The sequence below is a fragment of the Typopeltis vanoorti genome, chromosome 2 (assembly GCF_054136105.1).
Source record: "Typopeltis vanoorti isolate ZY-2024b chromosome 2, IOZ_Tvanoo_1.0, whole genome shotgun sequence".
Lineage (NCBI taxonomy): Eukaryota > Metazoa > Arthropoda > Arachnida > Uropygi > Thelyphonidae > Typopeltis > Typopeltis vanoorti.
The window spans coordinates 59,516,922-59,543,730 of record NC_143550.1 but is presented as its reverse complement, the minus strand read 5'-3'; the positions used below and the strand labels follow the sequence as shown (position 1 = coordinate 59,543,730).

Below are 26,809 nucleotides of genomic sequence, written 5' to 3'. Positions count from 1 at the left end.
TGGAAGTAAAGAAAATGAGTTTCTTGAGTTTTTGAAGAATAACTACCTCAGTTAGTATGTAACAGAGGGCACATGAGGATTAAGGGTCTTGGATTTGGTCATCTCATCAGAGGATGTAATTATAAATGAGGTGTCAAATCATCCACCAATTGGTGAGAGTGACCATGAGGTGATTACCTGGGTGGTTGCCAGCAGTGCGAGTATCCCCTGTGAGAAAAGCGTATATGTGAAACTACAAGGGGGGGGGGGTTGATTATGAAGCGCTCAGGAGACAGCTTGCGGGTGTACCGTGGAATGAGGAGTTAGCTGGAAAAGAGATCAATGCAGCTTGGGGGAGTTTCAAAAACTATCTAGTAGATGCAATGTCTAAATGTATTCCAAGGGTTAGAAGGTTAAATAAGGTGTGAGATGGATGAATAAAGAGATTAAGCATGCGATACAGAGAAAAAAGGGCATTGTGGAGGCAGCATAAGAGAAGTGAAAATAACCAATTTCATGAGGTCTATAAAGACCAGGCAAGGAGGGTGACTTGGTTGGTGAGAGTAGCTAAAGAGAGGTATGACCAGCTGTTAGCTAATGAAGCCAAAAAGAATCCTAGGGAGTTCTTTCGATATGTAGACAGCAAAAGAAAGAATGATTATGGAAGGATGACATTGATTGGAGAAAATGGTATAAAGACAGCTGTTGCAGAATGTGTGGTGGAGATACTTAACGAGCAGTTCATAAAGATCTTTCAATCTTGTGAATGTGACTTCATGGAGAGATTGAGAGTAGTTGATGATGGGGAGGAGAGACTGACTGTAAGTGAGCAAGAGGCGTTTGGGAAGTTGAGTAAACTAGATGTGAATGAGGCTGTGGGACTTGATAATATATCACTGCTTATTCTGAAGGAATCTGCCAGAGAGTTAACACCTGCCTTGACATATTTTTTTAATACGAGTCTTGCACTTGGTGAAGTTCCTAAGGAGTGGAAGGAGATCAAAATTGTGCCACTTCATAAAGGAGGTGATTGAACTCAAGCATCAAACTATAGGCCTATCTGTGTGTTAGGTGTTGTGGTGAAGTTGTTGGAGAAGCTTGTGAGAACTAGGATCCAGAGTTGGGTTGACAACAATGGTATAATCTTGGATGGACAGCATGGATTTGCTAAAGGGAGGTCATGTTTTAGTAATCTACTTTCTTATTACAATAAAGTGACTGCTTCCTTTGACAGAGGAGAAGGATACACAGTAATATACTTGGATTTCGCAAAGGCTTTTGTTAGAGTACCTCATGATAAGTTGACAGTCAAACTAGAGCAGATGGGGTTGGATATTAGATTAGTGCATTGGATCAGAGACTGGCTATCTGATTGGTATCAACAAGTTGTGTATGGGGGGTGCGATAGCCAGGAAAAGGAAAGTCACTAGTGGAGTGCCTCAGGAGTCTTTTTTAGGACCATTACTATTTAACTTGTCTATTAATGATATTGGTGAAGATTTGGTTGGAGATAGTCAGTTGTTTGCAGATGATACAAAGTTGGGACGAACCATGAAGGGTAGAGAAGATGTTGTGGCCTTACAAGGACTTGAATAAATTGAGTGATTCGGCACAGAAATGGGGATTTGAGTTCAATGTTGTAAAATGTATGGTTTTAAAATTTGGAAAACAAAGATGGGATGCAAAATTTATTCTTGGTGAGGATGTATTGTTGGAGGTGGAGTAAATAAGAGATCTGGGGGGTGATAGTGAATAAGGATCTGAAATTTAGTGGATGCAGCCAAAATTGTGAAGACAACACAAAGGCTTCTGGGAATGATGCAGAGGACACTGATGTGTAGAAGTAGGGAGATTCTTGTTCCCTTGTATAAGGCTTTGATTAGGCCACACATAGACTATTGTGCCCACATTTGGTCACCAGGTTTTCAGAAGGATGAAGAGATGTTGGAAAGGGTCCAAAGGCAACTGACCAAAGTAGTTTCTAACCTCTGCAATGTCGAGTATGTGGAAAGATTGAGAAGATGTCATACCAGAGTCTGGTGGGCAGGAGGTAGAGGGGAGATATGATAGAGACCTGCAAGTTAGTAATGGGTTTAATAGGATCAATGATGGAGAAGTTTTCATCTCCAGCATGGAGAGGTCATCACTGGAAACTGTATGAAGAGGATGTGAGTAGGGTAGTGAGGAAGCAGGGTTTTTTTTTGTGCAGACTTGCAAATGATTGGAATGGCTTGCCTGAGAGTAAGGTGTCTGCAAGGTGTTTGAGTGTGTTTAAGACACGGTACGATGAGCTTTGTGTGTGGTAAAAGGACCTCCCAGATGAGTCTTTGACTCCATAAGGTCTTGGGGTAATAATAATAATAATAATAATAATAATAATAATAATAACTTTTAATATTCTGATATCGAAATTAAATTGTGATCATTATAAATGAGCAAATTTTGTGTATTCTCTCATTTATATTATTTCCTGATAATTATAAATCATTAACTTATGTGATATTTGGAAATTAATGTTTAAAAAACAGTGTCATTCTACAAAAGCAGTATCAGAATAAAATGTTTTGAATATCTGTAGATCAATCAGAAAGGTATAAAAAAAAAAATAAAAAAAAAATTCTGTGTGTGTGTGTGTGTGTATTTGGTTGTTGTTAGGGACTTTTTTAGTGTGTCTACCAGATGCGTGTTCTTTCCTTGTTTTCTCAATAATTTTTGTTAGCTTACAGCCTGTTACTCAAGCAGAAAGGAATATTAGCAAGTATATCTAAGACACAATTCATTTCTGAGATGGTAAGTAGTAGCATCAGTTTTGAAGTACTGATACTTTCCCATTTAGTGATAGTCACCTATTTTCTGCATGAAGACATGTCTAAACTACATGCAAAATCACTATCTTTGTAGCTAGAAAAATTTCTCTCATCACATCAGTAGAGTAAGGGCTACTTGAAAGGCGAAGGCTCCAACTTTTCTGCATTTCCAGAACTTTTCTTTTCCTTTTTTTTTACCCTATACAAACAAAATTCATGTATAAGTACTGTGTTGTACCTTATGCCATTCAAAAGCAGACTGAAATCTAAGCAGTATATTCCCCAAAAGAAAGCAAAGTATGGAGTAGGGTAAAAAAATAAAAGTTCTGGAGATGCAGAAAATTAGGGCCTTCACCTTTTAAGTAGCTCTTACTCTACTGATGTTCATAAGGGAAATTTTTTTTAGCTGTGAAGTTAGCGATTTTACTTGTAGTTTAGACATGCCTTTATTTGGAAGATGAGTGATCGTCACTAAACGCATACCAGCTTGTTCATATTTTCCATTCATAGGTAAGCCAGGAACTACTGAAGATTTTGACAGAGCAATATTTTAGGCATCTTCATCTGTTTCTAGACAATGATATTCTTTCCTTCATAGTGGAACAGACTTACCTTTATGCTTGCCAACATCGGGAAATTGAGTACAGTCCACATTTTCACAGTACACTTTGGAGTCCAATAGATATCAACATACCACTTACATTTATAATGCTCTTGATTGTGCACAGTATTATAAAAAAGCCCACTCTCAAAATGTATTTCTACATGTATGGGCTGTCGAATGGATTCTGAACATGTCAGTGTTTCATGATGTTATGACTGAAAAACAATTCAGTCTCATTTTGAAGTATTTGTATCTTTATAATGAGGAATATGATCAGGCAACACATCCTTGCTCAGTCCTCAACAAAATTTATGATTTTCTGATGAAAATTAGTCAGAAATTTAGATCACATTCCTGAGAGAGATGTGAATATCAGTGAAAGTCTTATGCCATTAAAAGGCAGATTGAAATGTAAGTGGTTCATTCCCCAAATGAGAGCAAATTCTGGATTAATTTATGCTTTGCAAAGCTCAAAGAGGATAACTTTGGGATTTCAAACCTTTTTTCAAAGACTGTACTCAAACATGATAAATATTCGGATTTTCCCTTGTCAATGCTGTAGTAATGGAATTACTAGACCCCTTGCTGGGGAAAGGTTATTGAGTTACAATGGATAACTACTATATGTGTCTTAAACTCGATGATTTGTATTTACAGCATCATACAGATTGTTATTGTGCCTAAATGCAAAAAGGAGAGCATCCTCCAGATCTGGCATCAGGAAAACTGTCAAAAGTTGAAATCTGGGAAAGTCTTTGCACTACGTTGGAAAGACAAAAAAAAAAAAAGATGTTTTTCTGCTGTCGTCTCTGCACAACCCATCAATGGAATCCGGGGAGAAGTATGATTTCAAGAAAGACAAACCCATTGCTGTGTGTGCATATACTGATGCTATTGGAAGAGTCTACAGGTGCGATCAGTAGCTATCATTTTGCTATGTAATGAGGAAACAGTGTAAAAATATTACAAAAAAAGTGTTTGGACATATTTTGGATTTTATTATTTGAACAGTTTCCTCCTGTACAAAAAAAAAATATGTCTACCATACATATCTAGATTACAGAGTAGAAATTGCAAAAGCATTGCTACAAGTTTATGGTCCTTCTTCAGCAAGCAGGAAAACAGGCAATCCTTTGACTTCTGTAGTTGAACTCTGCTAACTCTAACTATTTCTTGGAAACTTTACCACCCACAAAAATAAATAAATAAACACTGCACGCAAATGTTATGTCTGCTTAAAAAAATCAGAAAGGAGATCAGAATGTAAAATGGCTTTGTGCGTTCATCCTTGTTTTAAGTTGTTCTAAAAACACATGATCAGCTGCTTCCACTACAAGATTAGAATGTTACTCAGGAGAAGAAAAATTAGTCAATTAATTATCCTTGAATATCCTTGTCAGAACATCAGTGTGAGGTCTGCTGTAGATGTTGCACAACCAAAAATATCCAAAGACATAATATGAAACTACATGAAAATGTCAGATATGAATATACAGGGCAGCCATAAAATAACTTTCCCTCTTTGGAGGCATCTGTAGCTAAAACCAATAAACGGAATGAGACCAAATTTTATATTGAGACTTTTGAAGACATGGGGAGATGATTTCTGCGAAAAAAAAAGGTTGCCGATAGGGGAAGTTTTGGTGCCGGCAGAGCCGAAAACAAGCGGATAATTACATTAAAGGCAGATAAGATGGAATAATAACATTTTGATGTTATTATTCCATTATTCCAGCTGGATATGTGGCGCATGACAATGATGATGATGATAATAATAATAATAATAATTAAACTAAAACAACAACTTGCAAGAGACACAGAAATTGAATTTTCCTGTGAGTTCAATGTAATGATTGAACTCACAGGAAATAATGTTTTATTCATCACAATCAGGGTCCCCTGGACCACTTACACGATTTTCAATGTGCTGACCTTTCTTGTGTACAACAAATTGCATCTGTGTGCAACATGCTCTACAGCTGAGCGTAAGGAGTTGGATTGGATGTTAATAACAGCCTGTTTTATGTTCTCTTTCAAGACATGCAAGTTGGGAATGCCACCAACATACACAACAGATTTCAAATAGCCCCACAGCCAAAAGTCACATATCCAGCTAGAATGAATGATGCGGCTGTCATTTACACCATCGAAATGTTATTATTCCATTTTATCTGCCTTTAATGTAATTATCCGCTTGTTTTCGGCTCCTCCAGCACCAAAATTTCCTCTATCAGTAACTTTTTGGTACTAAATCTTTTTTTTTCACAGAAATCATCTCCCCATGCCTTCAAAAGTCTCAATATAAAATTTGGTCTCATTCCGTTTATTGGTTTTAGTTACAGATGTCTCCAAAGAGGGAAAGTTATTTTATGGCCACCCTGTATATTGGATCTGGACATGAATGCAAAGTTGATGATGATGAGGCAAGAGATGAACTACATTAAAAATGAAAAGAATTACAGACATACATGAAAGAGTGAAAAAGAGTAGAAGGAAAGATGGCCAAGCAAAAGATGTAATGAATGATTCGAGAGTGGTTCTCTATGGAGATTCTATTATTAGAGGTGTGGTGAATGAGAAAGTGCATAAGGTTTGTTTTTCTGGTGGTAGAATGGCAAGAATGATTGAAGCATTGGACATGAGGAATAAGAGAGCACAAGAGTTGGTGGTTGTAGACAAACAATTTGGATGGGAACAAGGAAAATGCCAGATTGGATATAAGGAGAGTAAAAGATCACAGTGTGTAGGAAAGGTCATCAGTGTGTTGCCAAGGTATGATAGTGATGAATTGAGGAGGCGAACAAGGATTATGAATGATATGTTATCGCAGTTATGTGAGGAGAATGGAGTGCATTTTGTGAATGCATGGGAGGAATTTGAGGGATGGATGGAACTGTATAAAGAAGATGGGCTGCATTTAAATGGTTTTGGTGTGAGTTGGCTGGAGAGATTGTTACTGGCAGGAGAGGTAGTGACTGTAATGAATAGATCTGAGGTGGTGCGAGGTGATATGAAAGAGTAAAAAAGCAGGGTAGGGAGAGGTGTTTGCTCACTTGCAAATGGAGGGGTAAATATCATGAATGAAGTAAATGAGAGAGTGGAAACACAACACAAACAGGGAAACGGGGGGGGGGGGGGAGTCAGGGTGGATGGGGAGACACTTTATGAAACATGCAGATGCTGGATTCAGAGGTGAATGTGTGAGCGGGCAAACACACGAGATGACCTGGAATGGGTGGGGGAGAGTTTGAGTGTGGGGAAAGTTGTAGAATTGGTGGTAATATAGAGGAAGTGACTGGGGAAGGTATTGAAGAATCACATCGGAGAAGTGACGTTCGTAGGACTCATCGAAGCAGTAATGATTTCTTATGTTTATATACTAATGCTAGAAGTATTCGAAATAAGAGGAACAAAATTGTTGCTTTGCTTGTGCTTATTTGCCCCAAAATTGTTGGTATAAGCGGCACGTGGTTGGATGACAATGACATCCTGACAGGAATAGAGAAGGATATGATATTTTTCATGAAGACAGACAGGGAAGAAAGGGAGAAGGAGTACTGTTGATGGTAGCAGATGAGTTGTGCCCATCTAAGGTGGATTTGCAAGGTGCAAATAGTGGCCACGGTTTTGAGGCAGTATGGTGTGAGGTAGAAGTAAACAGAATGGAATATTTAGTTGGGTATTGCTATAGACCTGGTAATATGGAGGGTAATGAGAAGGAAATGTATAGGCAAATTGGTCTAGCTAGCAAGAAACGAGTGATCATTATGGGCAACTTTAATTATGGTAATATAGACTGGAATCAAGAGACTGCATCTGGGGATGAAGAAAATGAATTTTTGAAGTTTTTGAAAGGCAGTACGTAATGGATGGTACACGAGGATCAAGAGTATTGGATTTGATCATCTCATCATATGATATTATTATAAATGAGGTGTCAAATCTTCCACAGTTGGTGAGAGTGACCACGAGGTGATCACTTGCTGGGTGACCAGTCATTCGAAGACGTCTGATAGAAAGGGATATACGTGGAATTATAAGACTGGTAATTATGAAAAGCTCAAGAAACAGCTTGCGATAATAAATTGGAAAGAGGAACTGGATGGAAGGATATCAATGCTGCTTGGGCCCTACTCAAGAACTATTTAGTGGAGGCAATATCACAATGTATTCCAAAGGTTAAATAGAGCAGGAGTGAAATGGATGAATCAAGAGATAAGGTATGCAATCTGGAAGAAGAAGAAGGTGTTATGGAAGAAACACAAGATGAGTAGTTATAACAACCACTTGCATGAGAAGTACAAAGAGCAGGCGAGGAAGGTGACTCGCTTGATAAGGGTGGCAAAAGTGCAGTATGAGCTGCAGTTAGCTAAAGCAGCCAAAAAAAATCCTAAGGAGTTTTTTTGATATGTGGCCAGTAGAAGAAAGAATGATTATGGTAGGATGGGATTGATTGGTGAAAACGGAGGAATGATAACCCGCTGCAGAGGATATAGTTGAGATGTTTAATGAGCAATTTCTAAAGGTATTTCAGTCTTGTGAATGTGGCATCGTGCAGAACTTGAAAACAGTGGGAAGGAAGGAAGAGGAGGAACTGTTAGTAAGTGAACAGAAGGTATATGAGAAATTGAATAGACTTGATGTAAATAAAGCTGTGGGACTTGATGCTATTTCACCACATGTTTTGAGGGAGTGTTCCAGAGAGTTAACAACAGCTTTTGCATATCTTTTTAACACGAGTCTCTCACTAGGTCAAGTTCTTAAAGAGTGGAAAGAGAGTAAAATTGTTCCAATTCATAAGGGAGGTGATAAGGGTAGGACTTTGAATTATAGACTGATCTGTGTGTCTGGAGTGGTAGTTAAGGTATTAGAGAAGTTAGTTAGGACTAAGATTCAGAATTGGATTGACAACAGAAAAATACTTTTTGGTGGCCAGCATGGATTTACTAAAGGAAGATCGTGCTTTAGCAATCTGCTTACTTTTTATAATAAAGTGACAAATGCGTTGGATAAGAGTGTTGCATATACAGTGGTATATTTAGATTTTGCAAAGGCAGTTGCTAAATTGCCACATGACAGGTTGGTAACTAAATTGGAACGAATGGGGCTGAACAGTTTGCTGGATTGAAGATTGGCTGTCTGATAGGTATCTGCAAGTTGTCTATTTAGGAGCTATATCCCAGAAGAGGAAAGTTACTAGTGGTGTACCCCAAGGTTCTGTTTTGGGTCCACTGCTGTTTAATTTGTATGTAAATGATATTTGGAGAGGTCTGAATGGTGATATGCAGTTGTTTGCAGATGATGCAAATTTGGGGAGATCTATCAGGAGTAGAGCAGATGCTGTAGCTTTGCAAGAGGACTTGAATACACTGGCTGAATGGGTAAATGAGTGGGGATATCAATTCAATGTTGGAAAGTGTAAGGTTTTGAAATTTGGGAAGCAGAAATGGGATGTAGAGGACACAGTCGGTGGAAATATCTTGGAAGTGGTAGAGGAGATGAGAGATTTGGGAGTGATCGTAGACAAGGACCTAAAATTTCAGGGACATGTTACTGAAATTCTGAGGACAACACAGCGGACAATGGGAATGATGCAGAGGTCACTGACTCGTAGAAGTAAGGATGTTATGGTTCCTTTATACAATGCTGTGATCAGGCCACATATGGATTACTGTGCACAGATTTGATCACCTGGTTTTCAAAAGATGAAGATGTGTTGGAAAAAGTTCAGAGACGATACTAAGGTGGTTTCTGGTCTCTGGAATGTTGAGTATGAAGACAGATCGATAAGATTCAGTTTGCAGAAATTGGTGGATAGGAGGAGAGGAGATATGATTGAGACATATAAGCTGTTAAGAGGTTATTACCAGATTAATGTCGGGGAGGTTTTGCACAGAATGGGTGAAGATAGGAAGAGAACAAGAGCTCATCCCTGGAAGCTGTATAAGGAGGGTGTGATCAAGGGAGTGAGGAGCAGGTTTTTTGCATGGAGAATGGTGAGTGATTGGAATGCATTGCCCAAGAGTGTGGTGAATTTACAGAGACAGTAAATATATTTAAGGCATGGTATGATAAACTGTGTGTACAATAGTGGACCTCCCACGATGAGTCTTTGACTCCAGGGAGGTTTTTTATAATAATAATAATAAATTTTAAACAGTATGAAAACAAAAATATTCTCTTTCAGGCAAAGAAGACAGTCCTTTTCTGGATTATAAGTATCGATAGAGAGATAGCTGAGTGTAACAATTCCAGTTCTTCTTGAACAGGAATTTGTTTAAGTTATTTTTATAACACACAAAATAATATATTGTTCCTCTCGAAATAGCTAATGGTACCTTTTTTTTTTTTTTTTTTTTTTTTTGAGGGAATAAAATAAAAATAGGGAGGATCATCAGGACACATGCTCTCTAGGTGCAAACAGTTTTTTTTTATGACAAAAGTTTGGAAATCTATAAAACGTTAATGCTATATGTAATTAACATGAGAGATAAGACTAAACATGTCTTTTTTTCAAACCTCCAATAAAATGGGTGATGGCCTTGCACTATGCTATTTACAGAACCAAATTCATCTGCCCACCTAAATATTTTCATAAGGATTCATGCCAGTATTGAAGATTCTAATCTCTACAGTTGACTACCTCTCCAGTTGACTACCCAAGCTTAGTTGTCTCAATCAGAAAATTGATTGAATAGACTAAGGCTGTGATTTTGTTTCAATTGGAATTATGACAGAAACAACTATGAGGAAAGTGCATTGTGTGTTTAGTATGAGACTGTCTAACTTATTTTCAGTTGAAAAGCCCTGATGAAGGTTCTCATAGTACTAGATAGGTTTCAAAACCCAGGGTTTCTAACTGAAGAAAACTGTTGCACACTCTCCTCACATCTACTTTAGAGCCATATACTATGGACAACATAGCTCATATCTGGGAAATGGATGCTTGCCGGCAAATTTGTTTGTTTTGTATGGGGAAGAGCCCTAATTTCTAAAATGGAATGAAACTGGGATAATTTTTCTATTGTTTCAGAAATCTCATGGTCACAGTTCTTACAAAGCAAAGTTTTCTGGATGGGCTATGAAATCCTCAATTTTCCACAACTAGCAAATGCAAAAGTAACACTTGGAAAAGTTTCCACTGTTCGTCCTATAACATGCCACGCTTCAAGTTTTGAAAACAAGAAGACCATTGTTTTCAAGAAAACCATGTTACTTGAAAACAAGAAACATGGTTACTTTCAGAATATAGAACATAGAAAATAGCATTATTATAATTATTATTGTTGTTGCTAGAAGTAATAGTAATATTGTACTAAATGTGGGATACAGGGAATTTTTCGTGTACATATCAATTTATATCAGAAAACTTATTGTGTTATCATAATGTAAACTGTATTCTACAGTAACAGCATAGTGATGATAACAATGCAATGCAATGCAATGCAATGCAATTTCATTCACTCAGGAAGAATGAATAAAATAAGATTAACTATTACTGTTATAATCAAATTTTTATTTCTAATGGGAAAGAAAGAAAAATGGTTACTGTTAGAATGTTCAATTTTCCAAATACCTATAGAGTAATCATCAACAGAAGATGCTCATGTTATCTCATAATACTCAAATTTTAGCAAGGTACATTAGCGGCTTAACTACTGTCTGGAGCGGTTGAATTTGCGGTTGCGGTTTGGATTTACACAGATTGTTATACTTTTTGATATGTTTACTTTTTTATTTTTTGAAATTCTTTTTGTGCAGAAGCTTCTGAGATGCCAGAGAGAATGGACCAAAGCGCAGGGTTAGGTACAGCGAAGAGCTCTGATTGTAAGGAGCCAATGGTGGCATTTATCTGTGTAAATCCAAACTGCAACCGCAAATTCAACTGCTCCAGACAGTAATTAATCTACCTTCCAAAAGGTTCACTGACGATGCCGTCAGTGCCCTTAGCCTCGGCCACAATTTCGTGGTCGCTCTGAAAGAAGTGACGGTGCTAGATGTAATGTATAATATCGAATGCGGGATCTGTCGCTTAGTGCTGGAGATAGCAAATAACATCACACTTGATGTTGCCAACATCCTCGCCCAGTCTTTGCCTCCAAAAAGTAATTTATCATCCTGCCAACACACTGCTCTGAAGAAATTATGGAAAGAAAAAAGTATCGTAATCACCAGAGCAGATAAGGGTAATGCCACGAAATATAATTAAAAAATGTAGATTATCCTCCGAGATCGCTCTCCCTACATCCCACTAGAACACGACCCCACAAAAACACAAGTTAAAAAATTAAAAACTTACTTAAAAAAGTATCTTTCTGGCCTCCGGACATTACGAAAAAACTCTAAACCTTTCTGTTCCTGTTCCCCCCGAATGTACGGTTTACCAAAAATCCACAAACCCAATTCCCCACTAAGACCTATAGTAGATGCCACTAATACACCTTGCTACAAACTGTCAAAACAGCTGGCCAACTCTCTGACCTCGCTTAAATGGACTTTCCACATCCTATATAGAAAACTCTATCTATTTTAAAACCCTAATAGAAAATCTAACTTTAAATAACGCAGACATATTGGTAAGTGTTGACATTTCCTCACTGTTTACCAATATTCCCTTAATTGATACCTTAACACTCTTGGAAAACGTTTTTCCTTCTGACATCTTAGATCTCTTTTCCTTTGCCATCAATTCTGGTGATTTCTCTTGGAAGAACAAAATCTACAAGCAGATAGAAGGAACCGCAATGGGTTCCCCCCCCCCCTTGCCAATTTTTATATGGGAAATTTTGAAACGAGCCATAGACTCAGCCCCTCTCAAACCTTCTATCTGGCTAAGATATGTAGATGATGTGTTCTCTATTTGGACTCATGGTCCAGACACATTAGACTCCTTCCTCAGTCACCTCAACAGCCTACATCCAAGAATCCAGTTTACGATGGAAAAGGAAAAGAACAATTGTTTACCCTTCCTAGACACCTTAGTTACACACCTTCCTAACGGTACACTTTCCTTCACTGTATATAGAAAATCTACGCACACACAGGCAGATACATTCACAAACTCTCCCACTACCACCACCCCGCTCAACAATATGGTATTATTAAAACTCTAACCAAGATAGCCCCACAATCTTTGTTCCAGTGGAACCACGCTTACAACTGAGCTTGACCACATACACAACACTTTCCTCTCCAATGGCTACAGCAATCACAGTAGTAAAAAAATAATCAGTTCCTCCACCATTCCCTGGTTTTCTCTTCAGAAAGAGTTTAGAAATGCCATCACCATATCCGACATCTGTGGCACATCTGAAAAAATAGCCAAGATTTTAAAAAAAGTACAACCTACACACACAGCATTTAAGCCTGCAAACTTGCTACCCATATCCATTCTACAAAAGATCAGCTCCCTCCTCTCTTAGTGCCTGGAATTTATAAGGTACCCTGTTCCTGTAAGCTGCCGTACTTTGGACAGACAGGCAGATCAGCAACCATCCGCCTAGAGGAACACAAGTCATACATCTGCAACCACGACTATGGTCAGTCAGGCCTGGCTGATCATGTCTTGGATACAACCCACAGGATCTCATGGGAAAAAAACTACCATGCTCCACCACAGCAAATTCAAAAAAGAGAGACTATTTTTAGAATCAGCAGCAGCTCTCAGAAATCAACCAAATCTTAAATATGGTTGCATTAAGCTTCCTAAGATTTGGAAAACACATCATCTGAGATCTCACCTTACATTCCAGGCCACCTACAACCACCTTTAGAGGGCGCTCCACCTAGATAGGACTTTAGAGTCACCCATGTGGTTGGGCTTCGTATTGTGTGGTATTTGTGTATATGTTACATTAGTTTTTTTGTAATCCCTGAAGATGTCTCAGTGACTGAGACGAAATATAATAAGTATTAAATTCTGTTTTAATCCTTTCTGAGTGATGTATACAATCCATTAAGCCTTCAACATGATGTCTTCACAGCACTTAAGCCTCTACACATGGATTCTTTTCTTTCTCGATAGCAGTAGGAGTAATCTAAGCCTTTAGCTTTTCTTCCAGCTGAGAGGATTATTATAGATTATTTCTGATAGATTATTCAGAAATAGCAACCAACAGCAGTAGAAGTAGTAATATTTAGAATTTTTTAAGAAAAAGAAACACAAATAACACTACCGAACTTTCTTTTTTTGTGGGATGTATATAAACAGTTTTACATGGCAAAAATATTGCATAATATTTCTGAAACTTAAAATAATTTCAGCAGATAGCTGATTTTAGATTGCAAAGAAATAGTACAAGATTACAAGCTTTGATCGTACTATATTATTGCCTTATTTCTTTTGTTAAAATGGTAAAATGAAGTAATAGATTTTGAATACTGTCTGTGAAAACTTTCTAACCAGTAGAAATTTAGAGTAGTTATGTAATTGAGTTCCAAGAGATGAGAAGGGGGAAGCATTAGCAAATCTTCAAAATGAGCATACATTTTGATCATTCTGTATTCCTTTATATTATATTTTCAACATATCTACAGTGGTTACACACTGGATATTATAGTAATGCGCATTCTACAAAAAAAAAAAAAAAAAAAAAAAAAAAACTGTTGCAATTTTAAGCAGAAGACAAAGGCAGAGTCCCTGAAATATCATTGGATATAAATTTTTGATACTAAAAAATATTCACAATTGGAAACCAAGTAATGCAGTTTAACATCATTTGTTCATAAAAACAAACGAAAAAAAAATTGTTTCTGAAACTGAAATGTCACAATCTGTATAATAGTATTTTGTAAGGAAAGAAAGCAAAAGTTCATATTTATTTCAATAAATGTTATTTGAAAAATATAAATATTTGACATAATATTTTCAGTGCAAATAAACATTTGAAAATTCAAGGAAAAAAATTGCTTTTATATCGTCAGTAAAGTGTTGTCTTGTTCCATTGTATTGATTTGAAGAATAAAAGACAACAAATTACTACTACTAAATAGATTCATTACATAGACTGATCTGTGTCATTTCAGGATTAATTATTTATTTTCGCACATGTGAAATTCGTTTTTATTTTTGCCAAAAGATACAATAAATAAATTGTGCAGCAATAAAAGGTCATATATTGTAGGACATTAAAGGAAATTACAAGTAACACAGGGCGTGTAAAGACAAGTGACACAAAGGTCGCTCCACAACAGTTAATCCACTAATGCTCTAAAGTTGCCATTAAGGGATTAATGTGGAGGAGGTTAATTACATGCCTTTTGAAAAATTTTGAAAGTTTTGATCTATGAAAAAATGCTAGGGTGGTCTGTCTATTTCTTTCACCTTGGCTGGTAGGGAAGTCACCAACCTGGCTAGCCGAATGGTTAGTGTATCTGCTCCCCAGCCAAAAGGCTGCTGGTTTGAATCCCACCGTGGGCATGGATGTTTGTGATTGTCTGTGGAAATACTAGTGGTGGTAGTGGTTGGCAATAGATGATGTTGGTGTAGTTATTATTATTATTATTACGGGCAACTCCAAGGAGTCCATTGACTCATCGAGGGAAGCTCTAACATCATGTCAAGAACAACTATTCAACATTCACACAGTATCTATCATACCTCGCCTTGAACTCATTTACAGTCATGGCACCCACAACAGACTCTGGCAGCTTATTCCACTCATTCACCACTCTCCAAGTAAAAAACCTAGCTCTAACACTGCTGCTAACCACGCTCTTGCCCAGCTTCCATGTATGGCCAATAGTCCTCCCATCACCAATCCTATTCTCAAAAATATCTTCTGAATTAATCTTATAGAAACCCTTCAGTAATTTGAATGTCTCAATCATATCACCCCTTTTCTGCCTATCAACCAATTTCTGCAACCCACAAATCTTCAAGCTGTTCTCATAAGGTTCATTCCATAGACCTGCTATCTTCTTGGTCACTCGTCTCTGGATCCTCTCCACCTCCTCCCCATCCATAAGAAACCCTGGCGCCCATATCTGGGCACAGTAGTCTAGATGGGGTCTTATCAAGGCTCGATATTATTATTATTATTAAACAAGACCTCATGGAGTCAAAGACTCATCTAGGAGGTCCTTTTATCTCACACACATCTCATCATACCGGGTCTTAAACACATTCAAACTCCTTGCAGACACCACACTCTCAGGCAAGGCATTCCAATCATTCACAACTCTGCACAAAAAAAACCTGCCTCTCATTCCCCTACTCACACCCTCTTTATACAGTTTCCAGGGATGACCTCTGGTTCTCCCCTGATCTCCCACTATTCGCTGTAGAACTTCTCCACCATTGATCCTATAACAACCCCTTACCAACTTGTAGGTCTCTATCATATCTCCCCTCTTCCTTCTCTCCACTAGACTCTGCAAATTACATCTTTTCAATCTTTCCTCATACTCGACATTCTAGAGGTCAGAAACTACCTTAGTCAGTCGCCTTTGGACCCTTTCCAACATCTCTTCATCCTTCTGAAAACCAGGTGACCAAATCTGGGCACAATAGTCCATGTGTGGCCTAATCAAAGCCTTATACAATGGAACAAGAATCTCCCTACTTCTACACGTCAGTGTCCTCCTCATCATTCCCAGAAGTCTTTGTGTTGTCTTCACAATTTTGGCGATGTGTCCCCTAAATTTTAGATCCTTATCCACTATCACTCCCAGATCTCTTATTTCCTATACTTCCAACAATATATTCTCACCAAGCATAAATTCTGCATCCCATCTTTGTTTTCCAAATTTTAAAACCTTACATTTTGCAACATTGAACTCACATCCCCATTTGCTTGCCCAATCACTCAATTTATTCAAGTCTTCTTGCAAGGCCACAACATCTTCACTACTCTTTATGGTTCGTCCCAACTTTGCATCATCTGCAAACAACTGAATATCTCCATCCAAATCTTTGCCAATATCATTAATATACAAGTTAAATAGTAATGGCCCTAAAACAGATATCTGAGGCACTCCACTAGTGACTTTCCTTTTCCTGGATATTGCACCCCCATACACAACTTGTTGATACCTATCAGATAGCCAGTCTCCAATCCAATGCACTAATCTAATATCCAACCCCATCTGCTCTAGTTTGACTGTCAACTTATCATGAGGTACTCTATCAAAAGCTTTTGCGAAATCCAAGTATATTACTGTGTATCCTTCTCCTTTGTCCAAGGAAGCAGTCACTTTATTGTAATAAGTAAGTAGATTACTAAAACACAACCTCCCTTTAGCAAATCCATGCTGTCCATCAAAGATTATACCATTGTTGTCAACCCAACTCTGGATCCTAGTTCTCACAAGCTTCTCCAACAACTTAACCACAACACCTGACACACAGATAGGCCTATAGTTTGATGCTTGAGTTCCATCACCTCCTTTATGAAGTGGCACAATCTTGCCCTCCTTCCACTCTTTAGGGACTTGACCAAGTGCAAGACTCGTATTAAAAAAATATGTCAAGGCAGGTGTCAACTCTCTGACACATTCCTTCAGAATACGCGGTGATATATTATCAAGTCCCACACCCTTATTTACATCTAGTTTACTCAACTCCCCAAACACCTCTTGCTCACTTACAGTCAGTCTCTCCTCCCCATCATCAACTGCTCTCAATCTCTCCATGAAGTCACATTCACAAGATTGAAAGATCTTTATGAACTGCTCATTAAGTATCTCCACCACACATTCTGCAACAGCTGTCTTTATACCATTTCCTCCAATCAATGTCATCCTTCCATAATCATTCTTTCTTTTACTGGCTACATATCGAAAAAACTCCCTAGGATTCTTTTTAGCTTCATTAGCTAACTGCTGTTCATACCTCTCTTTAGCTACTCTCACCAACCAAGTCACTCTCCTTGCCTGGTCTTTGTAGAACTCATGAAATTGGTTACTTCCACTTCTCTTATGCTGCCTCCACAATGCCCTTTTTCTCTGTATTGCATGCTTAATCTCTTTATTCATCCATCTCACACCTAACTTATTTAAACTTCTCACCCGTGGTATACATTTAGACATTGCATCCAGTAAATATTTTTTGAAAATCCCCCAAGCTGCATTGATCTCTTTTCCAGCTAACTCCTCATTCCATGCTACACCTGCAAGCTGTCTCCTGAGCTCTTCATAATCACCCCCCTTGTAGTTCCACATATACCCTTTTTTCACAGGGGTCCTTGCACTGCTGGCAACCACCCAAGTAATCACCTCATGTTCACTTTCACCAATTGGTGGATGATTTGATACCTCATTGATAATTACATCCTCCGATGAGATGACCAAATCCAAGACCCTTAATCCTCTTGTGCCCTCTGTTACATACTGTCTGAGGTAGTTATCCCTCAGATATAGAGGAACAATAACCTGTTTGTCTCTGCTTGTTAAAGTATTTTTCAGCAACCAAGTGATTTGATGAGCTGATTTAGCCACTTTTGCAATGTGCCCCTAAACTTCAACTCCCTATCCACCAACACTCCCAAATCCCTGGCCTCATCAATCTCCTGGAGTACTGTTCCATCAATGTGATATACTGCTACTAATCTTTTCACCCCAAAATTCATAACCTTACATTTTACCACATTAAATTGACATCCATTCTCTTTAGCCCAGTCCTCCAAACTATCCACATCATCCTGCAAAATTTTGACATCCTGTGCACTCACTATTGCTCTACACAACTTTGCATCATCAGCAAACAAACGAACAGTTCCTCTCAGATCCTTTTTTATATCGTTAATGAACAAATTGAACAGTAGTGGTCCAAGAACAGAACTCTGTGGCACACCACTAGTCACATGCTGTCTTTTGGACTCTAGCCCCTGAATAAACTACTCTCTGATATCTCTCCATCAATCACCCTCCTATCCATCTCACCAACCCTATATGCATCCCCATATGCTGCAGTTTACTGATTAGAATTCCATGTGGTATCCTGTCAAAGGCCTTAGTAAGGTCCAGTAGAATCACTGTAAACCCATTACCCTTATCCAGTTCAGCCGTAAATGTGTTATAGAACTTGAGCAAGTTACTGAGGCATGATCTACCCTTGACAAAACCATGCTGTCCCCCATACAGTATCCCATTTTCATCTATCCAATCCTGTATTTCCCTCCTGACTATTTTCTCCAAGACCTTGACAACGATTCCTGATATGCTGATCGGTCGGTAATTTACAACAGCAGTCTTGGAACCTCCTTTATGCAGTGGAACTATTTTCTCCCTCTTTCCACCCCCTCGGGACTAACCCAGACCTGAGACTCAAATTAAACAAAATGGACAAGGGCACTGACAATTCTTTAGCCGCTTCACGTAAGACCCGTGCTGGTATACCATCCAATCCCACAGATGTATTCACATTAAGGTTTTGTAATATACTATTCACCTCTACTTCATTCACCACAATTCCCATATAAACTGATGGTTCCTTCATTCCTTTCATGTCACCACCTAGATGATATACTCTTGCAAAGTGATCACTCAGTAATTCCACCATATCAACTGATTTAGTGACCTCTCTACCATCGGCATTCCTTAAAATCATTCTGCCGTATACAGTTTTTCTCTTGCAGCATATTGAAAAAACTGTTTGGGATTCTCTTTAGCTTGCATGGCTAATTTCCTTTCATAATCCCCTTTTGCTTTTCTTACCATGCTCGTCACTCTTCTAGCCTGCACTTTATACTGTTCGTGAGCCTGTAGGTCACTTTTCTCCTTAAATTCCCTCCACAGTTGTTTCTTTTTTTGCAGCTCGAGCTTAATGGTGTTATTCATCCATTTAACCCCTACTTGATTTATTATTCGAACTCTAGGTATACAGTCAGCCATTGCCTCCTGCAAAAGTTGCGGTCAGTTGATGGATTATGAGTGGTGGAGACAGAGTTGTAGAGTAGATGCTCTCCCTCGATGAGTCTTTGGACTCCCTGGAGGTACAAATAATAATAATAATAATACTCCATTAAACCTCCAGCATGATGTCCTCCCATCACTTAAGCCTTAACACATAGATACAATGTACTTAACAATGTGCACCACGACTTATGGTCAATCACACCAAAATTAATTATTCCTAATGGAATCTCAACTGGCTACCTTGATAACCATTTTAATCTCAGTTACCAAACTATACTTTACAAAATTCCTTCCACCACAAGAATGGTGCAGGTGTATTTATGGGAACTTACATTCCTTGTCAGAGAATGGAAAACCTTGAATCTCTCCATCTGATATACTTTAGTTGAAAGTTTACCTACCAGACTGTTCTATCATCTGTCTCTATTGCTTTTCAAAAACTGTGATAACTACTGTGACTTCTTTGACACTACCTATCTCTAAAAAGCAAAAAAACCTGATTTTCTGCAGTCAAAATACCCAAATTTTAGGTCATCTTCCTTGGGGACTTCAACTTCACAGTTCAAACTGGCTTCCCTTTCTCTAATTCCATTGATCAAGAAGACAGGTATGCCAAGGCATTTCATTAGCATTGAACTAACACAGTTTCTCCATCTTTCCCAACAGAATACTGACAGTCTTCACCATTTTGCAAATACCTTTAACTTCTTAACAAGCTCTCCTTCTAGATACATTATAGATGTTGCTTTTTCCTCTTGGTGACTCAGACCACAACCTCATTGAAGTTTTCTTCATTATGGAACAACATCCACCCAACTTTCTCAATCTATATAACCTGCAACAACTGCAAAACAACAACCTCAATCCAGTTTTGAAAAGACTAAATGTGCAGGCTTGCCTCCTGTTCAAATGGCAGTTAAACCTCTGGTCCCTTGCCAGGGCAGTTGGGCTTAACTTTTGCCCATCCATGTTTTAACACTTTCTTTCACATCCATTTGTTACTTATAATATTGTAACACATACAGACAAGACTGACTTACTGGCATCACCCTTTAAAAGTATCCCCACTTTAGCACCAGCATGGAAATAGGCCTATATTCATCCCACTCCCAAAAAAAAAAAAAAAAAACGAGAGACAAAAGTCAGCCAATTGACTACCATTTAATTGTTCTTGCTCTTCGTTCTCACTTACACATTTTTGAGTTGCACAATGAAAACTCCCTGTAATTACTTGATGCTCTTCAGAAGAAGATAGTCAGATTAATTGTTGACTTCTCACTATAGAGTCACTCAAATCACTCATAGATATTCAGTTTCTTCTGTATGTCGTATATGCTTCTACTTTCACGGACATTGTTCTGTTGAACTGGCCACCATCATTCCTCCTCTTTCTTCCAAGACTGCAATAACAAGAGCAGCTGCTTTTTTTTTTTATGTGACTGTCACTTGTGAAAGGTTTTTTTGTAAACAGATAGTACATTGTACCATTGGTTGGCTAAGAATTTTTTTTCAATTTTTATTTATTTTTTTACATAGTCTCAAAATCCTGCTCAAGAGACCAAATATGGAAATTTTGGAGCAAGAAGGTAGTTTCACACTGGGCAGTGAAATTCATCTTCCATCTAAAGACAATCACAAACATCCATACCTCTGTGGAATTTGAATGTGTACTCTATTGGATTGGAGAGCTAGAAGCTAGTTTGTTACAGTGGAAGACTGCTATAGTGGATAGTTTGCTTGAGTGAATTTCCTTTAGCATAGTATTGTGCCTTGGCTGGAACTTTTCAGTAGTTTGTTATAATGGTGTTTTCTGTAGTGTCATAGGTGGCTGTAGTTTCCTGCATTCACTTTTGGACTATTCACTGTGGAGCGTGCATGCTCTTCATGTAGCTCATGCACTCAATTAGCAGCAGGGTCGATGGCTAGAGGTTGCCATCTCTGACTTAATATAATGTTATCTTTAAATCATTTAAAATAATAAAGTGCTCGAGGTTTGTTCAGTTATCATTTATGTATTTATTATTATTATTATTTATTTTGTTTTATTTATTTATTTTTTTGTAGATGCTCATCAGCAACCAAATAAATGGATTCAGCATTTCACTTCTGCAGACAACAGGTGACTGCATTTTCATAATAAATTTTAATTTCTTTGATTATCTATGAGTTAATAGCTAACCATCTCTGTAACAGTACTAGTGTTAAGTCTCAAATTCAGGATGTTGGGAAACAGAACCCTAGATGACACTGTTTAAGACTAGACATATGTTATTTAGTAATCACTCTGTTGTTTGCCTTTCTTCTGTTTGCATACATGTACATTCTTATCTTTATGTGTATGATGATATTATGGTGACCAAGGTGTGAAATATTGGCTTATTAATTAAATAAAAATTACTTCATTATTATTTTTTGACATCTGTTTCTTCCTTTAAACCAAAACATGGGTACTACTCTCTAAGGATAAACCAGATATAAATTGCATAAGAAATTAAGTATTAAATTCCATTAATGGTGAGGACATAATTTCTCTTGGTCATACTAAATCAGAGTTTCAGATGCTTTAAGGCAGATATATTTCATTTGGCAGAGTACCACATTAACTGGTTGTTGATTTATTGAATGTCTTAGATTAATTGGTGTACTTTAAGTATATTATTTTATTTATTTAGTGGATTTATTTTATTAGTGCATTTAGTAACATAATTGTAAAAATATGGTTAGTTTTTAATGGTCTTAAAAATAGCACCAAAAACTTGCCACAACAATACAATGACTAATGCACAAGTTAATGTAGTTAACAGTGAGGAGAACCTTTGTCCTGATGAGCAGAAATGTTGTGGCAGTGATGTTGATAATATAACCGAGGATAATCTAACATTGGAAATGTCCAGAATAAAAGAAATTATTCTGGACAAAATGATCAGAACAAGAAGAATTATTAGAAAGTACTAAACTTTCTAATAATAATAATAATATCAACAATGAGTTAAGTCATTTAAAATATAAGTAAAAAAGAAGTAATATGGTACAGTGATTCAATCATAAAATTTGTGTTTGCCATTGGAGTCACCATTTCTTGTTTCCTGGGCACGAAAAGTAGAAAAGTAGAAAAACAGAAAAGTAAAGTAAAAGAGATGTAGTTGTTGGAACTAATGATTTAAGTAGCGACAAATATAATATGAGAGAGGATATGAAAGGTCTGTTGGAAGAGGCAAGAAAGAAAAGTGACTGAGTAAAAATTATTCATTTGCTACTGATATAATAGTAATAATAGTAAATATTACTAGTAATAGGCACCTAGTAATATTTAATGATGTTGTGCTAGTCTTCAAGGGATGTATACCAGACAACGATTAACTCATAACAGTTTTATAGATATGTGGCACAGATTAAAATCATACATCGGCATAATATTAGATGTTGGTAGGTTCACGGACAACTAGGCAACAGTACATTTGGGTGACAGACAACCACAGATATCCTTTTCAATACATCTCTGTTATCTGGACTTTCAATATACTGGAAAGTTCAAGAAGCTGGGATTCAGAGCCATATAATATAATCAAGATGACAGTGCAGTAAAAGGAATGACATAAGACCGACTTTTCACCTCTCAGTGATGTGGAAGTATTTGAACTGTTATTAGACCAGTTGAATGATAATTTCATTGGAAGGAAGGAGTAGCATGATGCTGCTCCTTCCTTCCTAGTCAGAGAAGAAGAAGGTATATGGAAGAAGATTGTAGCAAGAAATGAATGAATAAAGAATGTGGTTGCATGGTATCAAGAATGCAAATACACTGGTCAGTTTCTACTCCACATAAAGAGTTTAGAGGTACAGTTTTGTTCCATCTGCATAAAAAGGTTTATATCATTTTATGTGTTATTAATACTTGTTCAAACTTGGACCTAACGTGGATATTTTATAATTTTATCTTTTTCATCAGAAGAATTTTCCTTTATGTGTAATAAAGCAGGAACAAGATTCAAAGGAAGACTCTTATTATTTTTAAATAAAATTTACTCAACTGGTATCCCCCCAATAGAATGGAAAAAAGCAATTGTGATTCCTATCTTTAAGAAAGGTAATAGAGATGACCCTAAAACCTATAGATGTATCAGTATACTAAATTCATGTTACAAAATATATAGCAGAATCTTAAATAACAAACTAATGAAATATTCTGAAAACTTTATTCTAGAGGTACAAAATGGATTTAGAAAAGGACGATCATGTATAGACCCAGCCTTCTGCCTAAAATTAATAATAGAGAAAAGAAGAGAATATAATTTAGAAACACATTGCATTTATTGACTTTGAAAAAGCATTTGACAAAGTTAAAAGAAACAGATTATTTAACATATTAAAAGAAAGACAAATACCAAATAATATCCTAAAAGCTGTCACAAGTATATATGAAAATAATCAAATACAAATAAGATTAAATCACGAGCTATCATATACAAGAGAGATAAACCAAGGGGTCCGACAGGGATGTCCCCTCTCAGCAACTCTTTTTAATATCTACTTAAATGAAATAATAATAAAATGTAGTAAAAACTTACATCAAGGAATTAAACTTTCACCTACAGTTAACTTAAACACTCTCCTCTTTGCAGACGACCAAATAATAATTACAAATTCTGAAGATAACTTACAGAAAGCTATTTTAAATCTAAATGAGATATCCAAAGATTATGGTATGATAATAGCAACGGAAAAATCAAAAACTATGGCCTTTAAAGGACAAGATCCAGCAAGAACTAAAATAGTATTAGATAACAAGATCTTAGAACAGGTGAATTCATTTAACTACCTAGGATGTATGATCACTTATGAAAATGAAAAAGATATAAACATAAAAATTGCAAAATATTTAAAAATAACAGGAGTAATTAACTCTATATTTAAACCAAACCTAGTTCAAAAACAAACCAGGCTAAAAGTATACAATACATTAGCCCTACAGGTCTTAATGTATGGAAGCGAAATCTGGACAATAAAACAAAAAGACAAACAAAGATTAACAACAGCAGAAATGAAGTTTATGAGAAAAACTGCAAAGTATACCCTATTTGATCACAAAAGAAACGAAGATATTATGAAAGAATTTAACCAAGAACCAGTAATTGAAAAAATTAAAAAATATAAACATAAATGGATGGAACACGTTCAAAGAATGAAAACAGAAAGATTACCAAAACAAGCCTTAAAGTACAAGCCATTAGGAAAATGAAAACCAGGACGTCCTCTTAAACAATTCAACGATGACTTTTAAGGCCGGAACAGGCCATACTAGGCCTAAATCCTTGATACGTATGATGATGATGATGATGTGTAATAAAGCCTTTTAAAATTTGAACATTATATGGACAGTGTATAGTTATTTTATCTTTGTTTTATCAATTTTATTTTTATGTGTATAAAAGTCTTTTTAAATTAACTGGCTGGTCTCTCGATAAACTGGTCTCTGTTGCCCAATTGTCACTGAACCATGTGGTAAACAAAAACAAGAAATGGGTGGTGTTTGTACAGCAGCATGTATACATCATTTAATTTCAAAAAGATCTAATTTTTAGAAAACTATGTGAATTAAGTTCCAGTAAAGAATGAATTTGTCTATTATTCAGCTTTTCCAAAATCTAGAAATCATTCCAGTCTATTTTAAAAAGTCACATATATATATACATATGATTACTTCTATTTCATGAATTTAGCAATGAGATAGGCATGTCTGCAAACTGAATAAAATGCATGACAGAAGCAGTAGTACTTTGACACATTCTATTGGAGTAATCCTCTCATTTGATTTTCCCAAAGTGGCATGCATATATTACTAGCTGTGTACAGTTCTAAATATGTATGCTATTGCCAGCTTGGCTGGCCAAGTGGTTAGCATATCCGCTCTCCAGCCAATAAGGCTGCGGGTTCGAATCCCGTCGTGGGCATGGATGTTTGTGATTGTCTATGGAAAAACTAGTGGTGGTGGTCGACGGTGTTGGTGTAGTTGAGGTCAGCTGGTGTGGTGGAGACAGAGTTGTAGAGCAGGTGCCCTCCCTCGATAAGTCTTTGGACTCCCTGGAGGTGTCAAATAATAATAATAATAATTAGCATAAAAAGTTATATCCTAGTTACTTGAATGCAACCAATATCACTGGGAAGATTAGAGAAGTAAAGTAAATAAAGAAATATCAGGGCAAAGCTAATAATAGTGATTAGCTTTGCAGAGGTATTAAGGAGAGCCTCTTACAAGTAAAACGGAGTCTACATCTTTCACTACTAGACCATAAATGATGCTTTAGCAAAATTGAGAGAGGTATGAATTAATTAGTGATATAACTTGAAACAGATAAATAACAAGGTGTAACTCTCTTCAAATGTTGAATGGTGTACAGCATTCATTGTAAAATGTATACTGCACTCCACCTAATCATAAATGGTGTAGACAGCCCACAAATATTTAACTAAGGAGCTAGCAACAACCAGGAGTTAGTGGGTCTTTCCATTCCTACATTAAGAACACACAGCACTTCATTAAGACTAAAGATCTCATACAAACTCAAACTTCACATCAGAGGAATTTAAGATAGGCATCATAAACATAAGGATTATTAACGGAAAAGAAGTGAAAAGAATTATCAATGGAGAGGGATTACAGAAGTGCTTTGTGAACATAATTGGTGTTACTGAAACAAAGAAGATAAAAACAGGTGAGATTCTTTTAAATAATAACTATATGATGTTATATTCAGGCAATGATGAAATATCATTGCCTGAATATAACATCATATAGTTTATATCAGCTGCTCTTTCATCATTGAAAAAGCAGCTGATATAAAGAAAAAAGAAAAGTTAGTCCTTGTTGGAAATATAATCAGCAGAGTAGGAAATGAATACCAGAAAAATAAAAATGCATTTGGAAAATTTGGAGAAATGGGCATAGCTAATAATGGTAAGTACCTGTTGTATTTCTGTTCAGGATATGGACTAATACCATGTTCCAATATATGCACAAATATACATGGAAAGGAGACAGAAGAGATAAGAAAAGTCTCATTGATGTGTTATTGAAGATAGCAGCATCGTCATGTTAGTGCAGAATAAAGAGTATACAGGGAGTAAGTGTTGAAAGTTTATTTTTCACTTGGTTAGACTATAATAAATTTAGTTTAATCCTTTATCCAAGTGTGAGCAAATGAAGTTTGCACCTGAAAGTATCTTCAGGACTGGGGTAAGGTGGTACAACACCGAGCAACTCATTGCAAAGGTGGAGCAAGCTAACATCACTCCTATCTCAGTATCTCCCATAATGCAAAACACATCTCCTTGCAGATATGTATAATGTTATGCATTAAGAGAAGGGGCACTACCCAGACTAGTTTCGACCTTTATTGAAGTCTCGTCAGTGGGAGCCAGGCCCAAGTGGGGGATACTAGGCAGAAGCATTAGCAAGGTCATCTCTACCTATAGGAGTTGCCAAATGGTGTGCCACCTTTTTATTAAATTACTCTGGATTTAGAGAAAGATGTTGAAAGTTTATTTTTCACTTGGTTAGACTATA

The 26,809-nt window shown here is 36.9% G+C and overlaps 1 protein-coding gene across 1 annotated transcript in view; it reads left to right on the top strand.

Moving 5' to 3' along the window:
• Positions 1–26,809, top strand: part of LOC150109067 (protein HID1) — a 423,878-nt gene that overhangs the window by 168,045 nt on the left and 229,024 nt on the right. Inside the window, exon 7 of the mRNA XM_090405286.1 lies at positions 21,310–21,364. Coding sequence (XP_090261412.1) covers positions 21,310–21,364 — 55 coding nt within the window. The remainder of the gene's footprint in view (positions 1–21,309; positions 21,365–26,809) is intronic.